The 20828-nt window shown below is 38.0% G+C and overlaps 1 protein-coding gene across 4 annotated transcripts in view; it reads left to right on the top strand.

Annotated features, from left to right (window-relative positions):
- Positions 1-20828, top strand: part of rock1 (Rho-associated, coiled-coil containing protein kinase 1) — a 70194-nt gene that overhangs the window by 44227 nt on the left and 5139 nt on the right. For all 4 annotated transcript variants that reach the window (XM_073854775.1, XM_073854768.1, XM_073854766.1 and 1 more), the window contains exons 11-31: positions 369-435; positions 532-620; positions 889-937; positions 1096-1231; positions 3444-3523; positions 3823-4069; positions 4285-4391; positions 6922-7072; positions 10056-10216; positions 10365-10549; positions 12164-12233; positions 14615-14718; positions 14866-15031; positions 15155-15248; positions 15339-15427; positions 15640-15831; positions 16047-16212; positions 18949-19019; positions 19100-19188; positions 19384-19462; positions 19682-19943. In XM_073854775.1, the coding sequence (XP_073710876.1) occupies positions 369-435; positions 532-620; positions 889-937; positions 1096-1231; positions 3444-3523; positions 3823-4069; positions 4285-4391; positions 6922-7072; positions 10056-10216; positions 10365-10549; positions 12164-12233; positions 14615-14718; positions 14866-15031; positions 15155-15248; positions 15339-15427; positions 15640-15831; positions 16047-16212; positions 18949-19019; positions 19100-19188; positions 19384-19462; positions 19682-19943 (2654 nt within the window). The remainder of the gene's footprint in view (positions 1-368; positions 436-531; positions 621-888; positions 938-1095; positions 1232-3443; positions 3524-3822; positions 4070-4284; positions 4392-6921; positions 7073-10055; positions 10217-10364; positions 10550-12163; positions 12234-14614; positions 14719-14865; positions 15032-15154; positions 15249-15338; positions 15428-15639; positions 15832-16046; positions 16213-18948; positions 19020-19099; positions 19189-19383; positions 19463-19681; positions 19944-20828) is intronic.

The following is a 20828-nucleotide window of genomic DNA, read 5'->3' as shown; positions in this document are numbered from 1 at the left end:
TTTGACGCCTCAAACGTGGCTGGTGTGAACCCACGGTAAAGGGATGAAGAAATTATTTTTGTTAATTATTTTAGATAATTTTTATTAAACTCCTTTTATACACTCAAATATGTGGATTTGGGTGGCACATAAATTACCACTCAACGTTGGTGTTGGTCAAAAACAGTAGATCCTTCGTCTGGGCAGGAACACACTGACATTCTGGATTCAGATCTATAAATCACTTACTAATACCTGTAAATGTTAAAAAATGCCTTGGGTCCCCATGAGAAACAATTACCGTCTGATTGAGGCTTTAGAGTCCAGACGTTTCTGTTCATTTGGTAAAAAAATGTGACAAAGCTAAGCTTCTTATGGTTCTCTGTCAGGTTTTCTCGGGGAGTAGCCAAAGAGACAAGTAACACACGCAGCTCGATTAAAGAAGATAAGAGTCAAGTAAGAACCTCCAAACAGAGACTTTAATAAAGAGCATCATATTGTTATTACTTGTAGTCTGTGTGAGTATGAGTGACTGTGTTTCTGGTCCCTCAGCTGGAGAATCTTCAGAAGAGGATCTTTCAGCTAGAAGAAAACCTTCACAGCGAGATGCAGCTGAGGGATGAGATGGAGCAGAAGTCCAGGTGTTTATTTATCCAAACACCTTCATAACCACCTTCAACTATCCAGACCAATCAAACACCTTGTCTGTCAAACATGAATCTAATCCAATCAAAGCCTTGTCCATCCATTTCAACCCAATCTCTTCTTTCCATTCCAAATCATCTTCTTCATTCATCCAGTCTTGTATTGATCTTGACCATCTAAAATAATTATTTCTATACAGACACCAAATTTTTCTCATTAAGATCAAGCTTTTGAAATTTGTTCTTTGATTCATTTTCCCCTCAGGGCGTCCAACACAAAACTAGACAAGATAATGAAAGAGTTAGATGAGGAGGTGAGTAAATGATTTCACCTCCAAACCATGAATCTAAATAATTACAGAGACATGTGTTTTGCTCACAAAGCTTCAATAAATATCTGTTCAAAGCGTGACTTATTTTTAGTATTTTAATTCCCTGTTACTTAGCATTTCTTTGTCCTGACATGTTTCAGACTAACCTGAGGAAGAGCGTGGAGGCTAACGTGTCTTTACTGGAGAAAGACAAGCTCATGATCCAGCACAGAGCAACAGAACACCAGAGAAGAGCTGACCAGGAGGCAGAAAAGAGACGAAATCTGGAAAATGAGGGTGAGAATTGGAAATCGGTCTTGTTGTAACATTCGTATTATATTTAAATGCTTAAAGGAACACGCTGACTTTTTGGGACATTAGGTTATTCACCGTATCCCCCAGAGTTAGATAGTCCATTCCATCTCTGTGCATCCCTTAACTCTTTCCCTGCCATTGATGAGTTATCTCGTCAATCTGCAATACCGCTATTATCTCTTCCACAACTTATAAAAACCGGAAGTATTGCCCTAGGGCAAACAGCTGTATGTCCGTGTATGTTTTAAAGATCGCTCTGCATCTGATCTGTATGAAAAGTCCTTCTCAAAAATGGAATTATCTCTGCTTTTTGCTCAAAATTTGGTGTTTTTGATGAAACCTACACATATTTGAGAGGTGGGATGAAGGTAGGATGAAACTGATTTTTTTGTTTGAAAGCAGAGGGTCAGTTCTTTTATTTAATATATTGTATGTTTATATATTTAAAAAGGAGCATTTTCTGGAAGGCATTAAACTTTTGTGAAAATCATGAAAAATGCTGGTGGGGAAAGAGTTAATTCTGTCTGACAGACCCACCGCTAGCCTAGCTTAGTGCTTCGCCTTCTGAGAATCTAGTTCCCATACAGTTCAAAGATTGCTGTGCCTCATATGACCTTGTTATTTGTACAAGCTGTGACTATACAAATCACAACATATAAATACGAAAATGTTGGCGTTATTTTGTCATTTATTGGGAGCAGTATGCTAGCTGGAACCATTTACTTCTTTTCTTAAAGGAATACGAAATTTTCATTAAAAAAATCTAATAATTTACTCGCCCCCATGTCATCAAATATGTTTATGTCATTCTTTGTTCAGTCGAGAATTGAAGATAAGAGCAGGCTTCACTGAATGTGTCTGAAATTAAACTTTAAGAGTGCTGGCCTAAATCATTTAAATACATAAGATATTCAGTCGAGAAGAAATTATTATGGTTTTTAAAGAAAACATTCCAGGATTTTTCTTCATATAGTTGACTTTAGTGGACCTTAACAGTTTACAGTTTCAATGCAGCTTTAAAGAGCTCTAAACGATCCCAACCGGGTTAAAAGTACATATTTTTTGGCAATAATGACTATCTGTCACTGCATAAGACCCTTATGCCTTAGTTGAAATCGTTTGTGTGACGTATGCAAAACTACCACTTCAGTGTTTACATGTGTGGAGAAAGAGGACCGTTCCCGACCGTTGTTGTATATGGAATGATACTAATTAATGTCTTTGTGTCAGTTTATTGTTTAAAATGGTCTGCAAGTGTACAGTTCACTTCTTTGTCAGTAAGGGCGCACTCACACTATCCAAACCGCGCTCGGGTGCGTTTGACCCCCAATGCCTGGTTTGTTTGACTAGTGTGATCGCTCTGTTCAGTGCCCGGGCGCGGATTGGTTAATCGCCCCGCGGCCGGGTTGCAGAGGTGGGCCGGAGCGCCGTTCACTTGGCCTCAGGCGCGGAAGGATGTGGTGTGAAGACATCAGTTGCGCGAACCCATACCCTCATCTGCCTCCGTAAAATCCTTTTGATAAGTGCAGCGGGGTTACGTGCATGTCAGAGCTGCACACGTGACAGATCAACTAAGCAATATGATGATATGTAAGAAGGCTGTCTGTAATCGCGCACCAAACGACTCCGAATAAAAAACATAGACTTATCATTACGGTGGGTTCCAGTGTTAAGAGAGAGCTTTACTTCCTGCTTTTTTCAAAACAATCACATCTTAGTGACGAAAGCGCGCCCAGACTCGGATCCATAAAAAGTACAGTGTAAGTGCGTGCACCTGGGGGAGTAGGGAGGGGTGAAAATCCCGCTGGGGCATGGTTTGGTTTGGTTTCGATGAGTGCGCCCTATCACTGTTGATGTTTGCGCAAAAAAGAAAGTATACGGAGGAACGGACAGTAAAGCACCACCACCTTTTCAATGTCATGTGAGAGAGAGACGCGCGCTGCCGAAGCACTGCACGCAACACGAGAGGGGGGGTGGCGCTGAGCGCTCGCGACATGAATTAAACCGTTTTAAACAGTAAAATATACATGGAAATGGGAATCATGAAAAATCTATTTGTTGCGACCAGTGTTGATTCAAGTTAAGTAAATCAATGTATGGGAAACACTTGTTTATAATATGCCTTTTACTTCAAAGTAAACCCTTTTTAGTGGAAGTTAAATGTTTTGTTCTTTATTGTGACTTTTTTTTCTAGTGTCAACTTTGAAGGAGCAGCTAGAAGACTTAAGGAAAATCAGCCAAAACAATGAGAAGCTCTCCCAGTTGCAGAACCAGGTGAGCTTATGAAGAAGAGCATCACCTGTGGAGTGATGAATTAGAAAAAATATATATTTTAAAGATTATTTTGGCTATTTATTATAACATTTGAAAGTGCACTTTCATTTAAATTCTTTTGTATTTTTGACAAACTTGATTCCACTTTAAAGGATGTCTGTATAAAGCTCAAGATTGTAAAATTACGATTTATGAAAAATGTATGTCTCTGGCCCACATCCTTTCCTCATAGGAATTGTTTACACAAGATAGAAAAAAATATGACTTTTTAACATCTTTCCCATTACTGTGATTGACAGCTGGGGGAGGCCAATGACCTCCTGCGGGCCGAGTCGGACACGGTGGCGCGTCTGAGGAAGAGTCACACGGAGATGGTGAAGTCCATGAGTCAGCTGGAAGATGTGAACCGTGAGCTGCAGGAGAAGAGCCGTGCGGCAGAGAGCGCCAGACAACAGCTGGAGAAAGAGCTGCTGCAGCTTCAGACCACGCTGGACACTGAGAGGAGAATCAGCAGCCAGGGCTCAGAGGAGACCCGAGAACTGCAGGGTAAGAACTGCCCGGTACCTCACCGCATTCGGCTTCTCAATTATTTTGCACAGGATAATTTTAAATACATCAATTATGTTCCTAACTTCACTTGGACACGAAGTGTGTAGCGGAGGGTAAGTTATGTATGGAAATAACATTCACCAGACAAATGAAAGAGATACAAAATGCTTTGTTTGTGTACACAAATACACACGAGTCGTCTTCTGTTGCAGCTCGTATCACGGGTCTGCAGGAGGACAATAAGAACTTGAAGCAGAGCGTTTCTAAAGTGGAGTTGGAGAGGAAACAAATCCAGGAGAGATGTAACGCCCTTGAAAAGGTTTCTTATTATTTTTTTGATCTACTTCACAGTCCTTTTACATTCCCTGTCATCAACAGTAAATCTGTGTGTGTGTTTCTCTTAAACTTAGTTTGTTTATCAAAGGAATGTTCCTGGTTAAAGTTAAGCATCTCAGACAAAATGATGTTTAGAACAGAAAAAAAAACTTTTTGGCTCATCCCTAATATTAGTGTAATAGTTTTATCTATTCTTGTATATAAAAGGTTAATTATGTACAGTACTGCTATTCTCATCAGTAAACCTGGTAACACATGTTGGAAAACGTTGTAAAACTTTTTACATCCAGCTAAAAAAGCTGTTACACAAAAGCATACCTGTCAAGTTTTGGATTTGAAAATAAGGGAAATTTTCCGGCACCCACTGCGAACAGTCCCACCACCAACCCAAACAAGCTCCAGTATTCCTTACATTTTAAGACTGGTGAGGGACGGATAATATTTTTTAAACCAGTGCTGCTGATAATTGTGTTAAAATGAACTAAACAAACTAATTCATTAGCAAGAAAACTAGTGAAACACACAGCTCTGTGAAAACTACATTTCATAAGTCACACTCAAACTGTACATACTATACACACAAATTTGCATCTGTACAAAACCCACTGGCCTTATGTTGAAAAGCCTTATTTTAACTTCTTTTGCATTATACCTTAATGCCAAAATTATTTATAAACCATTCACTTTTCTTTGTAATGAGAACTGTCATTTAGAAAATGAAAATGCTAGATGGGGCAGTGTCCCAAACCAAAAAGGGCACTACGGGGGGTGGTACTATTATTATGGTTTTAATAAAGTATTATAAATAAATGATGTGTTACTATATTATTAGCATCGACATAGACAAGTGATTACAAGTGATTATAATGGGAAAATATAATAACAAGAATTAAAGTGTGACAATAGATATTCAATATGATTTACCTGCTGGCTTGATGGAGCTTTGAATCCATGTTTGCAATGTTGAACTGCCTTTACCAGCCTCCCTTTCCGTTCTCTGTCTTTATTTTGTGAAGCCATTGGTGTTTTTTGCATTTTTTGTCTACAAAGTGTGCCAACAATAGCAAATTTAGTGTTTATGTTAACTTAGATCTGACCGGGAACATTTAATTCATTAGACAAGCATTGTAACAATAATAATGTGGATATTTTGTTGCTGTTTGCTTGCTAACTTGTAAGCACTTTTAGAACACCGACAGCAAATCATTAATCGAAGAAATACATAAACAAACTTACAAATGAGTAATTCTGCGGTTTAACAACTGATATAATGTAATAAATCTACCTGTTGATGCAACAAACTTCAGACAGAAACTGTCGTCTTCGCTCTCCAGGCAGAGAGTGCACACAGAGATGCTGCGGGCGGGTGGGAAAACACGAAGTGGATTAGCGGAATCAGTGGACCTTTAGCGATCTGGGATTGGGAATGTTTTTTTATTACTCCGCCCGGGCATTATTATTTTTGTAATAACGCAGGTTAAAATACGGGAGATTTACGGGAAAATACTAATACGGGAGGACGGCGGGAAAGAAGGGTAAAATACGGGACTTTCCCGGCCAAAACGGGATACTTGACAGGTATGCACAAAAGTATGCCTATTTAATAGGTATGTGCATCTCTATAGTACTGAGTCCAATGCTATTCGCTTCTCGATGCATAGCCTAAGGTACAATACATCAAAGATACATACGAAGCAGTTACCGATGTGATACCATGCACTGCGGTCTGATGTTGATTCGGTTCAACACAATGTCATTCAATGCAGTATGATCCAATGGAAAATATAATGCTATGAAATTTAATATGGTACAGATTGGATTTGTGCATGAGTGTCAGAACCATTATAACATTTTAAGACTACACTGTAAAAAAAAAATGTTTTTGTTATATCAACTCCGAAGTCATTTCAACTAACTATTATTTATCCTGACTAGCGATGAGTTGTTATAAATTATAAAATATATTTAAAAATATGTCAGCTTGATTATAATCATGTGCGCAGACCTACGAGCTTCAAGACCCTGGATAATCCCTGGGAGAAGTAACGTAAGAGGGAACTTGCGCATGAATGAAATCTCTATAAATAAAACAACAGAGAACTAAAACACAATAACAAAATCAGTCTTGTTGTTGGAAACGCACCCCAGGCCGATAATCGGTCGACCCCCATAACAAGAAGGTTCGAATAAGAGGATGACTTAACCTGCTTTAACAAAATATGTTTTTCACGGCATGGTCAATATTATACATCAGTTCAGTTGTCAATTGAACTTAACTAGTCATTTTTTTGTGCAAAAGCTGTAGGACACATAAAATCATTTGTAGATGTTTAAAGTTCCTGTGTTTTATTTTAAACTGCATATTGCCTGCAGCAAGCTCTGCACTATACATCACCCCTGCATCTTATGAAGATATTCAGACTTGCTTTGAACAGTTTCACAGCTGAAGTAACATGTGTTTTAAAGTGACTGTGTATCTTTAACCAGCGTTTTTCTCTGTTCTTTGTCTTCAGGAGAAGAACAGTCTGGAAATCGACTTGAACTACAAGCTGAAGACCCTACAGCAGCGGCTGGATCAGGAACTGACTGAACACCGCGTCACCAGAGCTCAGCTCACCGACAAATACGAATCCATCGAGGAGGCCAAGTCAGCTGCTATGCATGGTATGCTATGTGTGCCAGACGCTCCGCACCCACCCATGCCACCTGCGCCAGTTCCCGCTCTAGGGCGCTTCATTCAGACAGCGTGTTCAGACACCGTACAGCGTCTCATTGAGCTACGTGCCCAGACACTGCCTCAGAGATTTCACACGCACACATGTAGAAGAGCAAAATTCCTCATTATTAACAACAAAGAGTAGCTTTGTTTTCTTTCCCTCTTTTGATTGCTGTACAATTGCTATCAAATGTTTTTTATCCCCAAATAAGCGCACAAAATTTCCCTACGGTGCATTTAGACAATTACAGCTGAGAACTGTGGATAATATCTCTTCAGTAGGATATAATAGGAATCATATGCATGCTCTTAATTTGAAATTTATCAAAGTCTTAAGCATTTTAAATTATGAGCAGTTTTTTTGCAATAAATGTAGATGCTGATTTGATGTTATCAGTTTTAGGAATGCACTGATATTAGATTTTCACCAGTACAGGAATACTATGATTTTTTTTAAGGCTGATGAGTGTGATGGGGTGTTTATTATTATTATTATTATTATTATTATAATTATTATTATTATCATCGTCATTATTATTATTATTATTATAAAGGTATCAATTTAGGGGGAAAATATATATTTCATTTCAAAAGAAGAAAAACAAGTGTTTTCACTAAAACTAGAATTTATGTGCACTATTTTATTAGCAACAATTTAAAGTAAGGTTGTATTTGTTTACATGAGTTCAATCTTTATAAGTAGAAGTATTGTTTATTGTTAATTTGTGAGCTAATGCGTTAACTAATTTTAACAAACATAACCTTATTGTAAAGTGTTACCATTTATTCAATTAAAAATTATGGCTTGACCAATATAAAATGCTTTACTTAAAGGTAGGTACCATATTTTCCGGACTATAAGCCGCACTGGAGTATAAGCCGCATCATTCAAAAATGCATCATTAAGACGAAATAACATGTATAAGCCGAAGAACAGACATTTAATTTGGAAAGGCAAGTTATTCAACTAATCAATAGCACACAGAACAGCAGGCTGAATGATAAAGTAATATTATCAGTTATTTAAATGATAAACCATAGCATACAGAACTTACCTGGAAGGTTGAACAGGCTAAATTAACCGAACAAGCCAACTAGTGTGAAGTTCGCATACTCTTCAGTCCACATTACTGAATCCATTGAATTACATAAATACAGAAGCAGCATATCTCGCGGCTGTAGACGGTAATGGTACAAGGCGCACCTGACTGTAAGATGCAGCACCAGCCAAGTTATGAAAAAAAAACGCGGCTTATAGACTGAAAAATACGGTACATGAAACCAAATAGTCCGTTTGTAATCGTTTGTAATCGTATTGATGGCTCAATCGGATTGAAAATCCGGCATGTAAATGCCTTAATCAATACAATTGAGGTATATCGGATGCAAATTTCGATCTTATTGAAAGGGGGGGTGGGGGGTGGTTGTAGTCCGATCTGTAAGCCAATCATCAGGAGAAAAGTATGCATGTAAACGCTTGAATCATAGTATTTTCTATATCGGATGCAAAATACCTTGTGCACATGTGCAGATGAATTGTGCTTAAATTCACGACAATATTTACCTCTCATTTTCGTATCACATGATTCTCGTCACAGAAACATCCAATGGCAAAGCAAAGGTAGCATGCATTTTTAAGGTAATGGGGTCATGTGCTGTACATTCTGCAGCATTAAGGTCTTTCATAGCATTGCATAAAGTAATAAAATAGCGTTGGCCTTTTAAAAAGCGTGGATTTTTTGCCTATATCTTAACAACTTTCTCCAACTCAACTTTGACTTTGTACATTTATCCAGAGATAAAGCGTGAACTCAACAAGAGATGCTGTGTGATGCGTTGCCAAGTCCTCTGCTTTTTTGCTGACCGTAGTTTGGTGTACTGTTTCAGCGAGTTGATTTTATTCTGCGTGTTAAAGATGAAAGGATTTTGTTTATTAGTTATTGGTATTTGGGCTGTGAATGTGGGATGCTTTTAGCTAGTTTTGGATGTCCATTGGGCTGCTTTTACGCGAATCTGGCAACCCTGGCTGTGCACTTGCGCAGACACTTGGTTCGGATTATAAAGAATGTGCATGTAAACGAACATTTTAATCAGATTGCAATGTTTAGGGTGCATGTAAACTGTACTGTCGTAACCTGCAATCGGATAAAATTCAGTCGGATTGACAAAATTTTGTGGATGTAAACATAGTCACTTTGTAATACACCAAAATGATGCATAATTTTTTATGACTTAAAAACTTGTTTTGGGGAAGAGTGTGTGGCTTGCCCTGATATTCTAATATTCACTAAAAATCTATATAATCAGTGATCCGTTTTATTCATAGATTGTAAAAAATATGGACATAGTGTCAATGACGTCGCCCATTGGTTTGTGAAGAGCTTTTTTGAAGCCTAAGAGGAGGCGCTGCCTGCCATCGCCATCTTGGCTGCGGATCACAGCAGATAACCAAAAATGAGTAAAGAGGCGGGACATGGGTGAAGCTGAGGTGGCTGGTTGTTGAAACCACACCCGCCTAGCTCGACTCTAGTGGCAGCAGTGGCGGTTCACACGTCACTCAAGTGGCCACACCCTTAATTATGCAGAACTTTAAGGTTTAATATAATTTAAACGGATGAGTTACAAAAAAATTCACCCCCCTCACAGTTGTCATGAAGTGCAAAATTGGGTATATAGACCAAAAACACTTTTTGTAAACATATTATTTTCAATGTAAAGTTGGGCATTTTAATATGGGGGCCTATGGGAATTGACTTCCTTCTGGAGCCAGCCGCTAGCAGCAAATTGATGAATTATAGTTTGAATCACTTCCATATTGGCTTCATCAGAGAGATCGGAAGGTTGCCCCTCGTTTTTACCACTCTTTCCTTTTTTTATCAAATGTTCAAATTTGTCCAAAACAATAAAGCGTAAATTTTATTATTTCTCCAGCGGTGGAGCAGAAGGTATCAGATGAGAACTCACAGCGGATGCGGGCAGAGAGCCGGGTGGTGGAGGTGGAGAAGCAGTGCTCCATGTTGGAGTTTGACCTCAAGCAGTCTGTGCAGAAGATGGAACAGCTGATGAAGCAGAAGGAGCGCTTGGAGGAGGAGGTGAGCGTCACTTGCCATGGATCCAACACACCATCTTTTGAGTTCCCAAAATTTCTCCATATTCAAAGCACTTGGCTGCTTGACATGATCAAAAGTTTGTTATGTAACTTCACTTCATTAAAACTCACATCTTCGCTATCTGCTCCAGGTGAAGGTCTTGCGGGTGCAGCTTGAGCAGGAGTCCGGGAAACGCTCTCTTGCCCAGAACGATCTGAAAAGCTGGACGATGGAGGCCGAGCGTCTGAAGGGATCAGAGAAGCAACTCAAACAGGAGATCAACTCTGCTCTTGAAAACAAGCGCTCCCTTGAGTTCCAGCTGGCACAGCTTACCAAGTATGACTTTTGTTTTTTACTGTGCTCATAGGGACTCATAAATAGGGTAGAAGTTGTGGTGTCCTATAATGCTATACAAGTCTAACTTCGGGTCTAATATTTTGTTGAATCAAACCATTTTTAAAGACTGAGCGCTTCATTTAACTGTTCTTTTGTTACATAAGCAGGACTTCATGTTACATATTTTTAAGCCCTGTTTTGTACCCTTTTTACAGTGCACTCATTATAAACCGCAACATGTTAACAGTTCCTGGCCCAGTCTATTGTCTTTGTGAGAAAACAGGATATTACTAGGAATGAGGGTACATACTTTCGTCCAAGACTAGTTCAGCATATTTACTGTTTTTAAAGTAGTAAATATCCTCGGCTGTTGATTTATCACCGTGTTTCTTTTCACGAGCATTTCTAATGGTTATGATAGTTTCAGTTTTCAAAACCAAATAGCTACGTCCTTTGCCACAGACTTTTACTACCAACAGCTACTACATTAATGCTCTGAGTGGTCTATTAAGAGGGCATTAACGTGGAAAGGCTATTATTGCAGCTTATTTTCAAAGCTGTTTGTTGTCAATATTTACACTGGTGGATTAAGGATTACTCTTTGCCTGACTCCACCCACTGCCTGTTAATCCTCCACTTTTCCTTCTGTCGACACTGAGGTGAAACTTCCTTGGGCTTGGAGGTTATTAATAGTTAACCCATTTCAACAGGACATTGAATGCTTAGCTTTATAATACACTGTTGTTCTTAAGTAAACATAAATTCAGAATTGACCCTATTTACTTTATTAATACAAGTTCCTGGTCTTATTGTGTACAGATTATTAGTGCAAAAAGTCTTTCATCAAATTGTAACAACTTGCCCCACCTAAGATGCGATTCACCTTTTCATGCAGCAATGACAGAATGTTCACCTATGCTCGTTCTTAGAAATGCGGCTTTTCTGTCTTGTCAATAGTTTTCACCATGTCATTTATTTCCAAAATTTAATTTGTTTCAATAATAAATGTAACAGCTGTAATGTGTTTCCAAGTGTTACCATCAAGATACATTGAGATGCTTTTAAGAGTAAACTCTATAAGGCAGAAAATAGCACCTGTTTATTTACATTTGTGACCCTGGACCACAAAACCAGTCATAAAGTACTTTTTTTTTTATTTGACCTGAAAGCTGGTTAAAAAGCTTTCCATTGATGTATGGTTTGTTAGAAAATATTGAAAAAATGACCTTTTAAAGTTGTCTAAATTATGTCCTTAGCAATACACATTTCTAATGATAAATAAATTGTCATATATTTATGGTAGGAAATTGACAAAATATCTTCAAGGAACATGATAGTTACATTTTCTAATGATCATTTTAAACCATACAGTGTATTGTTGGCTATTGCTGCGAATATATCTGTGCTACTTAAGTTAGGACTGGTTTTGTGGTCCAGGGACACATATTACTGGCATGTTAAATGAATCTATACTGCATTTTGTTACACTGTTGAATCCTCAGCCTGGAGCTGCAGGATTCACTGATACTTTATCATGCTTATGTATAATAAAATTTAAATAATTAACTGTTTGAAGCTGAAGTGATTTGAACTGACTAAAACGCATCTCCACAGGCAGTACAGAGGAAATGAAGGTCAGATGAGGGAACTTCAGGACCAGCTGGAAGCTGAGCAGTATTTCTCTGTAAGTAACTTTACCTTTCAGGCCCTGTTTATATTACAGCATTTGCGTTTTAAAACGGACTTTTAAAATGAAAACAATCCTCGTTTATACTGGCATTTTAAAAAGAATCTTCATCCACACTATACACCACCATAAACGCATGAAACATGACCAATCACGTAACTGGGCATGAGCATAAAAGTGTAAAATAACTTATTACCTTAATAATAGCTTACATTTGCGCATTTATGCAGCCTAGGGGTGTGCGATATTGACAAAAAATCATACCTGGGTCCTTTGCTGGCAACTACAACAGACACTATTTTTGAACCTATGTGTTTGGGAAAGTCTTATACTGTTCTAGCTCCCCCCTACAACATATTAATATGATTAATAGGTTAATTTTGATTTTATAACTAAACAGAAAGGTCTTTATGATTTAAAAAGAAAGCATTCAAGTGAACAGTACTAAACGAACTTGAAGCAAAAATAAATTTAAGCAAATGCAAACTTCAATCAAACATAGTAAGAGGTGAAGTATAGCTTTAGCCTACAGAAATGCTTAGTGCATTAATTTAAGTGTGCGAGGTCCGGCACGTCCTGCGCTAGCTTTATTGCTAGAGTTTATTGTTTTTATTAATTTATATTCACAAAACTTATCAACAAAACATCGATTAAAATTAAGAGACAAATTATATGAAACAAAATTCATTTTAAAGTAGAAAACAAAACTTAAATTAAACTCGAAAATAATGTCTGACCCATTACAATTCTCCCTTCATGTTGGCCTTTACAACGCCCTATATGGCGTGTAAATTACAGTCTATCTTTCGTAAGCTAACTAAATTTAAACAAAACATAAAAACATTACAACAATATTCAAACCCAACAATACTCAAACATTAATATAAAACAGACATTATCTATAAGGATACATGTTAAAACAATCCAATATAGCGTGTATAATAGCTGGTTGGTAGATGTTTACTATTTTTGGCAAAACCTCCATTGCAAACCTCCGTTTACCTGAATAAAAATAATTTTTACTTTAAAAATGATGCGCTGTCACGTTAAAATCAGCTGTTCGTTTACATAAGACTCCGTCTACGAACAACGTCTGAGTTCTCAAACTAAAACAGAGTCTGCAGCGTTTAAGAACAAATCCGTTTATGAGGGTCGAAAATGGTGGTGTAGTGTAGATGAAAGGTGTAAACGTAGCAAAAGTAACGCGTTTTAAAGGATAAACGGATTAATGTAAACATAGCCTTAGATCCATTCCTTGTCACACCGGTGGTCCTGTCCTGGGTAACCTCTGTCCAATGTCTAACCTCTTAACGGTACATTCACACAGTGTGAAAGTGTTAATGCTTCTCATTTACTTTTAATGGGTCACGCCATGCATTGCCGAACTGAATTGTGGATCCGTCAACGTCGCGTCACTGCCGTTGCGCGTGGCAAAGTAGAACATTTCTCAATCTGCCTTAAGCAAATAACCTAGTGCGAGTCAGCCAATTACGTTTATGCAAAACCAGAGCATGTGTTGCGGCCACTGTGATTGGCTGTTGACCATGCTTCAGACAAGCCTTCTGTCAAGCGTTAAAGCTTTTCCCCCCAAGTGAATGTACTGTAAGTGGTTTGTATAGGTGAATTATGTAAAGATGGTTAATGTAAGAAATAGCACTTTAAATAGAATTTAATTGATACATATTGTGTATTTGAATGACCTAGGAGTGGGGTTGTCATGGTACAATTTTAGTTAATCTCAATACCAGTTGAAATGTAATCTTTAAAGGTCCAGTGTGGGTTATTTAGCGGCATCTATTGGTAAGATTGTAAATTTTAACCAACAGCTCAGTCCACAGCTCACTCCTCTTTTATACATAAAGCTACGAGCGTTTTTGTTTATTTGCGTCTTTTCCGACCATCTTCCGGGTGACGTGCTTTCATTTGGGAGGAGTTATGCGCTGACATATGTGGTTTCATCAACCAAATATATTTACACTTGTCCCGTTTCTACTAAAATGTGTCCCAGACCACCTCCTGAAGTGGTTTGAGCGATCAGATTTAAATCCGTCTCAGTGCTTTAGAGGGCATTTACACCTAAATAAAAAAACATTCAGTATAATTTGCTAGTATAAAAAACTGACAAAAACAAAATATATGTTGATTTTTTGTATCATGTTATGCATTTAAGTACACATTTCGGTATTGAAATTTGAAATAAAACTATTAAAATAAATGGCATGGCCAACATTATTTCCATTAGTCTGTTTATTTGCAGTTATTGGAGTAACACAGATGTGTGCATGTAACCTTTTACCATGTACAATCTTACATCATTGCATCACTCTGTATGTATGAATCTCTGATTAAGTCTTAAACCCTTTTTCACTTTATTTTAGACGCTGTATAAAACTCAGGTGAAAGAGTTGAAAGAGGATGTTGAAGAGAAGAACCGTCAAATCCAGGATGCTCAGAGAAAAGTTCAGGAGCTGCACTCTGAGAAGTACAAATCTTCCTAAAAAATTTTTATTTGCATTAATGAACCTTAACCGTGCACTGTGACACTGAAACATCCTTAAGTCTGAATTTAATGTATGCAAACCACTTCCATTAGTGCTATCTAGAATAATGCATTTTAATTTTTTTGTAGGGAGTCACTCTCTGCGCAGTTGGATCTTACCGTGACTAAGGCCGAGTCGGAGCAGTTGGCCCGGGTGTTGTTAGAGGAGCAGTATTTTGAGCTCACTCAGGAGAACAAAAAAGCTGCCTCTCGATACAAACAGGAAATCGCGGAAAAGGACTCGATCATCACACGGGTTTGTGTGGCACAAATGCTGTTCAAATGCAAATACTAAGAATATTCTGAGAATGTTGAATGTAGTTGAATGTCACTGTCATATTTAAAATAATGTCAGTGGTTATAATAAACATTTTTGCAGCTTGAGGAATCCAATACAACCCTTACCAAAGATGTGGAGATCCTCAGCAAGGAGAAGACGGAGTTGAGCGAGCAACTCCGAGTTCAAGAAGAGGGTAATTTTCTCAACCAGCAGTTACCTTAGGATTTACCTTGTAATCGCATAACCTTTTTGATTGGTTTGTTATCTTCTCTATGTATTATAGCGTTTGAAGCAGAGAAGGAAGAGGTGGCAAACTCTGCCAAGGCAACCTATGAGAAGGCCCTTAACATAGAAAAAACCTTGAAGACACAGGTATGACCATAGAGACAAAAATGATAACGGACCTGCGAATGTAATAATCGCAATATGTATATAAATATATAACGCTGAAAACTCTATGCCAGTGTAAAGGAAGTACTAAATGGGAACTGAAATATTTAGTATGATTGTTTGACTGATAGCACGGGAACAAAGGGAACCTTTTTAGTGTCATATGTTATACTTTTCCTAACATTGAACTGCAGGCGGTGAATAAGCTGGCTGAGATCATGAACCGTAAAGACATGAGGCTGGGTCAGAAGAAGAGAGACAGCACAACTGACTTGCGCAAGAAGGAGAAGGAGAATCGCAAACTGCAGCTGGAGCTGAACCAGGAGAAGGAGAAGTTCAACCAAATGGCCATCAAATGCCAGAGAGAGCTCAGTGAGATGCAAGCAGTAAGTCTTGTAAACAAGATGTTAGAAAATACTCTAATAGCGTTTTGTTAAGGGATGCACTAAATCTTGTAATCAGTGTTTAACAGTGTTACTGGCCGACACTAATAAGATCACTTGTATTTTTAAAGGGCTCCTTATAGTAACATGATAATAGAACGAATCTTGTATTCTCTCCAAGATTTGTAATTTGGTAATAATATCATCTGTACTTGCAGCAACTGGTAGAGGAGTGCACGTATCGTAATGAGCTGCAAATGCAACTGGACAGTAAAGAGAGCGATATCGAGCAGCTCAGAGAGAAACTGAATGATCTTCAGCTCCGCATGGACAACTCCAGTGTCACCAGCCTACAGCCAGACGATACCGATGGAAACATTGCAGGTAAGGGCCTTTGTGACACGCTTTATGAATGCTTTGTTGAATAATGGTAGTCTACCCACATTCACAAACATACAAAAAGTGCTAAACATGCTAAACAACTCAGTATCATAGAAATTCCTCTTTTTGAAATGTCAGCCAGAAAACAGCCCAATCTGAAAAACTGATGCTTATGACATCACAGGCATCTAACTGCCCCTCCAGTTTAAAATAATTGGCTACATTTTTTGAGTGGCAGCAAAGTCAGCCAGTCAGTAATGAGATTGCAAGTTAAGCCAGTAGGGGGAGCCAAATATGTACAAAACCACTTGTTTAAAATCCCTCACCCTAATAGAGCTATCTGAGAGAGGTTTTTAGGAAGCTTTTAAGGCATTACAGACCCAAACAAAAAAAATTTGTCTACATGTCACATCACAAAACAAGGATAAATACTCTGTTCAATCATTCTATGTCACCTTTAACATTTATAACAATAGATATGCCATTACATAATAGACTTCACATAATAACGTTATATATTTTAATGTGCATTGGTGTTGTATTGTTAGATGTTAAATTAATATTAAACTAGGTTAAAAAGCACTGTTTTCTTACCTTATCCAGATTTGCAATGGTAAGCTTAGAAAAATGATTGACGAGCTGTTGGGTCAGATTTTTTAACTTTGCAATTTAATGTTTCAAACAGAGATGGCGATAGAGATGCGAAAATTATGGAACGCAGCTTTAGGCTGATTTTCACATCTAAAGAAAAGCAAAAAGCACTATTTTTCTTGACTGTATCACTCATTTTATCAAGTGGACTGGTGGTTTATTTATCAAGTTTTTCTCATCTCTTGTTCTCCTCATGTCTAGTCGGTTCTCCTTGCTCTCCTTATCTTTGTATCTTCTATTCTTTTCCTCTGTGAGTAACTTGGCATCCCATCTTGCCTGGAATGTGCTCCTGGGTGGCTTTTTCTTTTAACATCATTTAGTTTCATTGCTTTTCATTTTTTTCCTTTGTGTGAATGCATCTTGTTTTGGTGATACCTCAGAAAGAAACTACTCGGAGTGTTTATGACTGGAAGGAACATTGGGTTTCATTCACTAATAATTGCGTTCGGTCATTCATGAACTTCTCACGAAAACTTGCCACCTAATTTACAACACGTGCATGCGTACACGAATTTGTTCTTATACTTGGAGTGTTCTACATGAGCGGCCGTGTGCACAAAGTAGGTCATTTGCATAAAACACGCCCAAACCAGCTTAGCGCAGCGCTGGTCCACAGAAAATTTTATAGCAGTTTGTCATTAAAGCAAAAGAGCTTGAAAACAAATCATTGATCGTATTTATTATCTTGAGGTTTTGCTGTCGGGAGGAGGCCAGTGCTGTCTACCGACCGGAGTAACATTAAATAAGTACTGGGTCCGTTAACAAATATGACATTGTATATAAAATAAAACGGAGAGGAGATCAAGTGATTAACGTTCTCATTAAATTTACATCACCTTTACATTAAGCTATACATTTATGCTAGTTATAGATGGTTTCAGCAGTAACAACGTAAACAAGCGGCTGTCATGGTCTGCCCGTAACTTCCGGTAAACTCCGCTAAGAATAAATAACAACGAAGTTCTTTAAACGTAATTTATTTATATAAAAAGCAAAAAAAACCACACATAGATTACCTAGGAAACCAAAACATTTGTTATTTTCGACTAGGGGATGCACCGAATCCAGATTTTTTGGGTTCGGCCGAATACCGAATCCACTGTTTAAGATTCGTCCGAAACTGAATCCTACTGTTTCCTGTATTCCATTAACACAGTAAAACACATTAATGAAGTAAACAACGTCCACAGCAGTGTATTTTTCATTTTATTAAATTTTAACTGTAAAAAAAGGATAGGCAACATTATGCCAGGATGACAAGTTGGAAAAACTATTGTGACAATTACCATAAGCCTATGCATAATGAAAGCGATGCTTGCGACACGCTCGTTTTTCCAGGTGCGTCCGCGAAATGTGAACCGCCCCTAAGGCTTACCGAAAGAGAAAGCTCATCTCCATGTCAGCACCCGATGTGTGTAATCAACAGCCGCGTGACGTCGACCAGCGTAGCGCAAGCCTAGGGGTCGGTTCGGTGGAAAAAAATCTAGGATTCGGCCGAACCCCGTCAAAAGCCCAGTATTCGATGCATCCCTATTTTCGACATGGCATTTGTTCAAGAGATCCATTTAGCAACTAGTCAGACCATTAAAAAAAACGAAACCGGAAGTAAAGTTCGGATCCAAACGTGTATCGCGTCAGCGCACGTGCGTCCGATGAAACCGTCTATAGACAACGCAGCCTTTTTGATGTCTTGCCTATAATGCAATAAGTCACTTAATAAAGATTATTAGTTATAAGTAGACCATTACAATCCATTGCAAACTCTTTCAGTGTAGGTCATCTTATCATCCAGACACCTCCTGATTCATTATCCATCCCTATTTTCCCCTTCTTATATATTGTTTCTATGAAAAAAACTTTTATGGGAGTAAAATTTTATATCGACTTAAAAGCAGCAGCATGTGCTGTTATATCTACAAAGTTTTGATGTGAGGCAGTTGGTTTACCTTGGTCTGCATGTTCAAATAAGCTATTTTATTTTTATGCATTGTGTCAAAATCTTGGCCCCTGTTCCCAGAGTTTTTCTGCATGTGTACTTTGAGATTGTTTTATCCGGCTTGGTTTTTAATGCATTTTCTTTGTCTTCAGAATCGAGACTTGAAGGTTGGCTATCGATACCGAAAAGGTCCAATATAAGACGATATGGCTGGAAGAAGCAGGTGAGATTTTTATCAAGGATTTTGAATAAATCTGTACTGTTATACACGTTTTGAAATTTCTTTTCTTTCGTTGCTCGCAGTATGTTGTGGTGAGTAGTAAGAAAATACTCTTTTACAACGATGAGCAAGACAAGGAGCAGTCCAACCCTTCTATGGTACTAGACATTGAGTAAGTATTCAGATTTAAATGTTAAATATCGTTTTGTGTGTGTGTGTGTGTGTGTGTGTGTGTGTGTGTGTGTGTGTGTGTGTGTGTGTGTGTGTGTGTGTGTGTGTGTGTGTTTTTTTATTTGGAATAAGAAATGCTTTTTTGTTAAGCCATGTGAAGTTCAATGATTTCTGCTTCCCATTTTTTTCACAACAGCAAACTATTCCATGTACGGCCTGTGACACAAGGCGACGTATATCGAGCTGAGACTGATGAAATTCCCAGAATTTTCCAGGTCAGTTATTTTCGGACTGCACATAGTCACGCTATTTAAAGAGTTATAATGTCCAGTATCAATGATGCTTTTATAGACTGCCTTAAAGTTATAATAAATAAAAAAATATATATATTTCAAAATAATGTTTTTTTTATGACCATCAGAATCTTTAATCCTATTATAGCTTTACTTTATATAGCTATTGCACAGAATGAGCAATATGTTTTTGTTCTTCAGATCCTTTATGCCAATGAAGGTGAGTGTAGGAGGGAAGCGGATATGGAAAACGTTCCTCAAGGGGAGAAGTCCAACTGCTTGGCACACAAAGGCCACGAGTTCATTCCCACCCTCTACCATTTTCCGACTAATTGTGAGGCTTGCTCCAAACCGCTGTGGCACATGTTTAAGCCCCCACCGGCCCTGGAATGCCGCCGTTGCCATGTCAAGTGCCACAAAGACCATCTGGACAGGGGAGGGGACGTTATCGCCCCTTGCAAAGGTTGAGACACTAGTAGACATTTGGTCTGACTCACTTTTATAAATTGTAGATGAAATCTGAAATCAAATTTGTGTGACTATAACCACTTTCACACATGAGATTTGTTAAACTGCTGTAAAACTGCCAGATTTGCTTTTCCAGACAAATCTGTTATTCACAAAGAAACACGCTTTTACATGTACGTTATAGAAGGTTGTATTGTTTTGTTTTTTTATATTATTTTAGTTTTGCAGATTCACTTGAATTGATATTTTGTTATTTAATACGATACAATTCACAAATTCACAAGTGTCCAAATATTTCTTAGGCCACTGTATTGATACTGCCTTCACTTCACCACCAAAATTTTATTAAAGTCATCACTTTTATTCATCATTTACTTACCCTCATGTTGTCCTAAACCTCTATGAGCTTCATTTTGAGCCCAAAAAGAAGATGTTTTAATGGTTGATGGCAGGCGCACAGTTGATTTGTGCCCACTGAGTTACATAGTATTTGTCTTTCATACTATGAAAGTCAATGGGCACCGTCAACTGTGTGCTTACCATCAATTACAAAATATCTTCTTTTGTGCTCAGCCAAAGAAACTCATACAGGAGGGCAAGTAAATGATTTTTGGGTGAACTATTCTTTAAAGTCATCTTATTTTTACCAGCTACACTGGAAATTAGATCAAGTCTCATATATATATTTTTTTTAGATTGGAGGGACATTCCACTTTTTTTGAATATAAATTTTCCAGCTCCCCTAGAGTTAAACGTTTGCTTCTTGCCGTCTTGGAATCCATTCGGCTGATCTCCGTGTCTGGTGGTGGCACTTTTAGCATAGTTTAGCATAGTCCGTTGAATCTGATTAGACCATTAGCATCACGCTCAAAAATAACCA

Source organism: Misgurnus anguillicaudatus, chromosome 2 (assembly GCF_027580225.2).
Source record: "Misgurnus anguillicaudatus chromosome 2, ASM2758022v2, whole genome shotgun sequence".
Lineage (NCBI taxonomy): Eukaryota > Metazoa > Chordata > Actinopteri > Cypriniformes > Cobitidae > Misgurnus > Misgurnus anguillicaudatus.
Note: the sequence above shows the minus strand (reverse complement) of the source record. Positions and strands in the feature narration are given on the sequence as shown.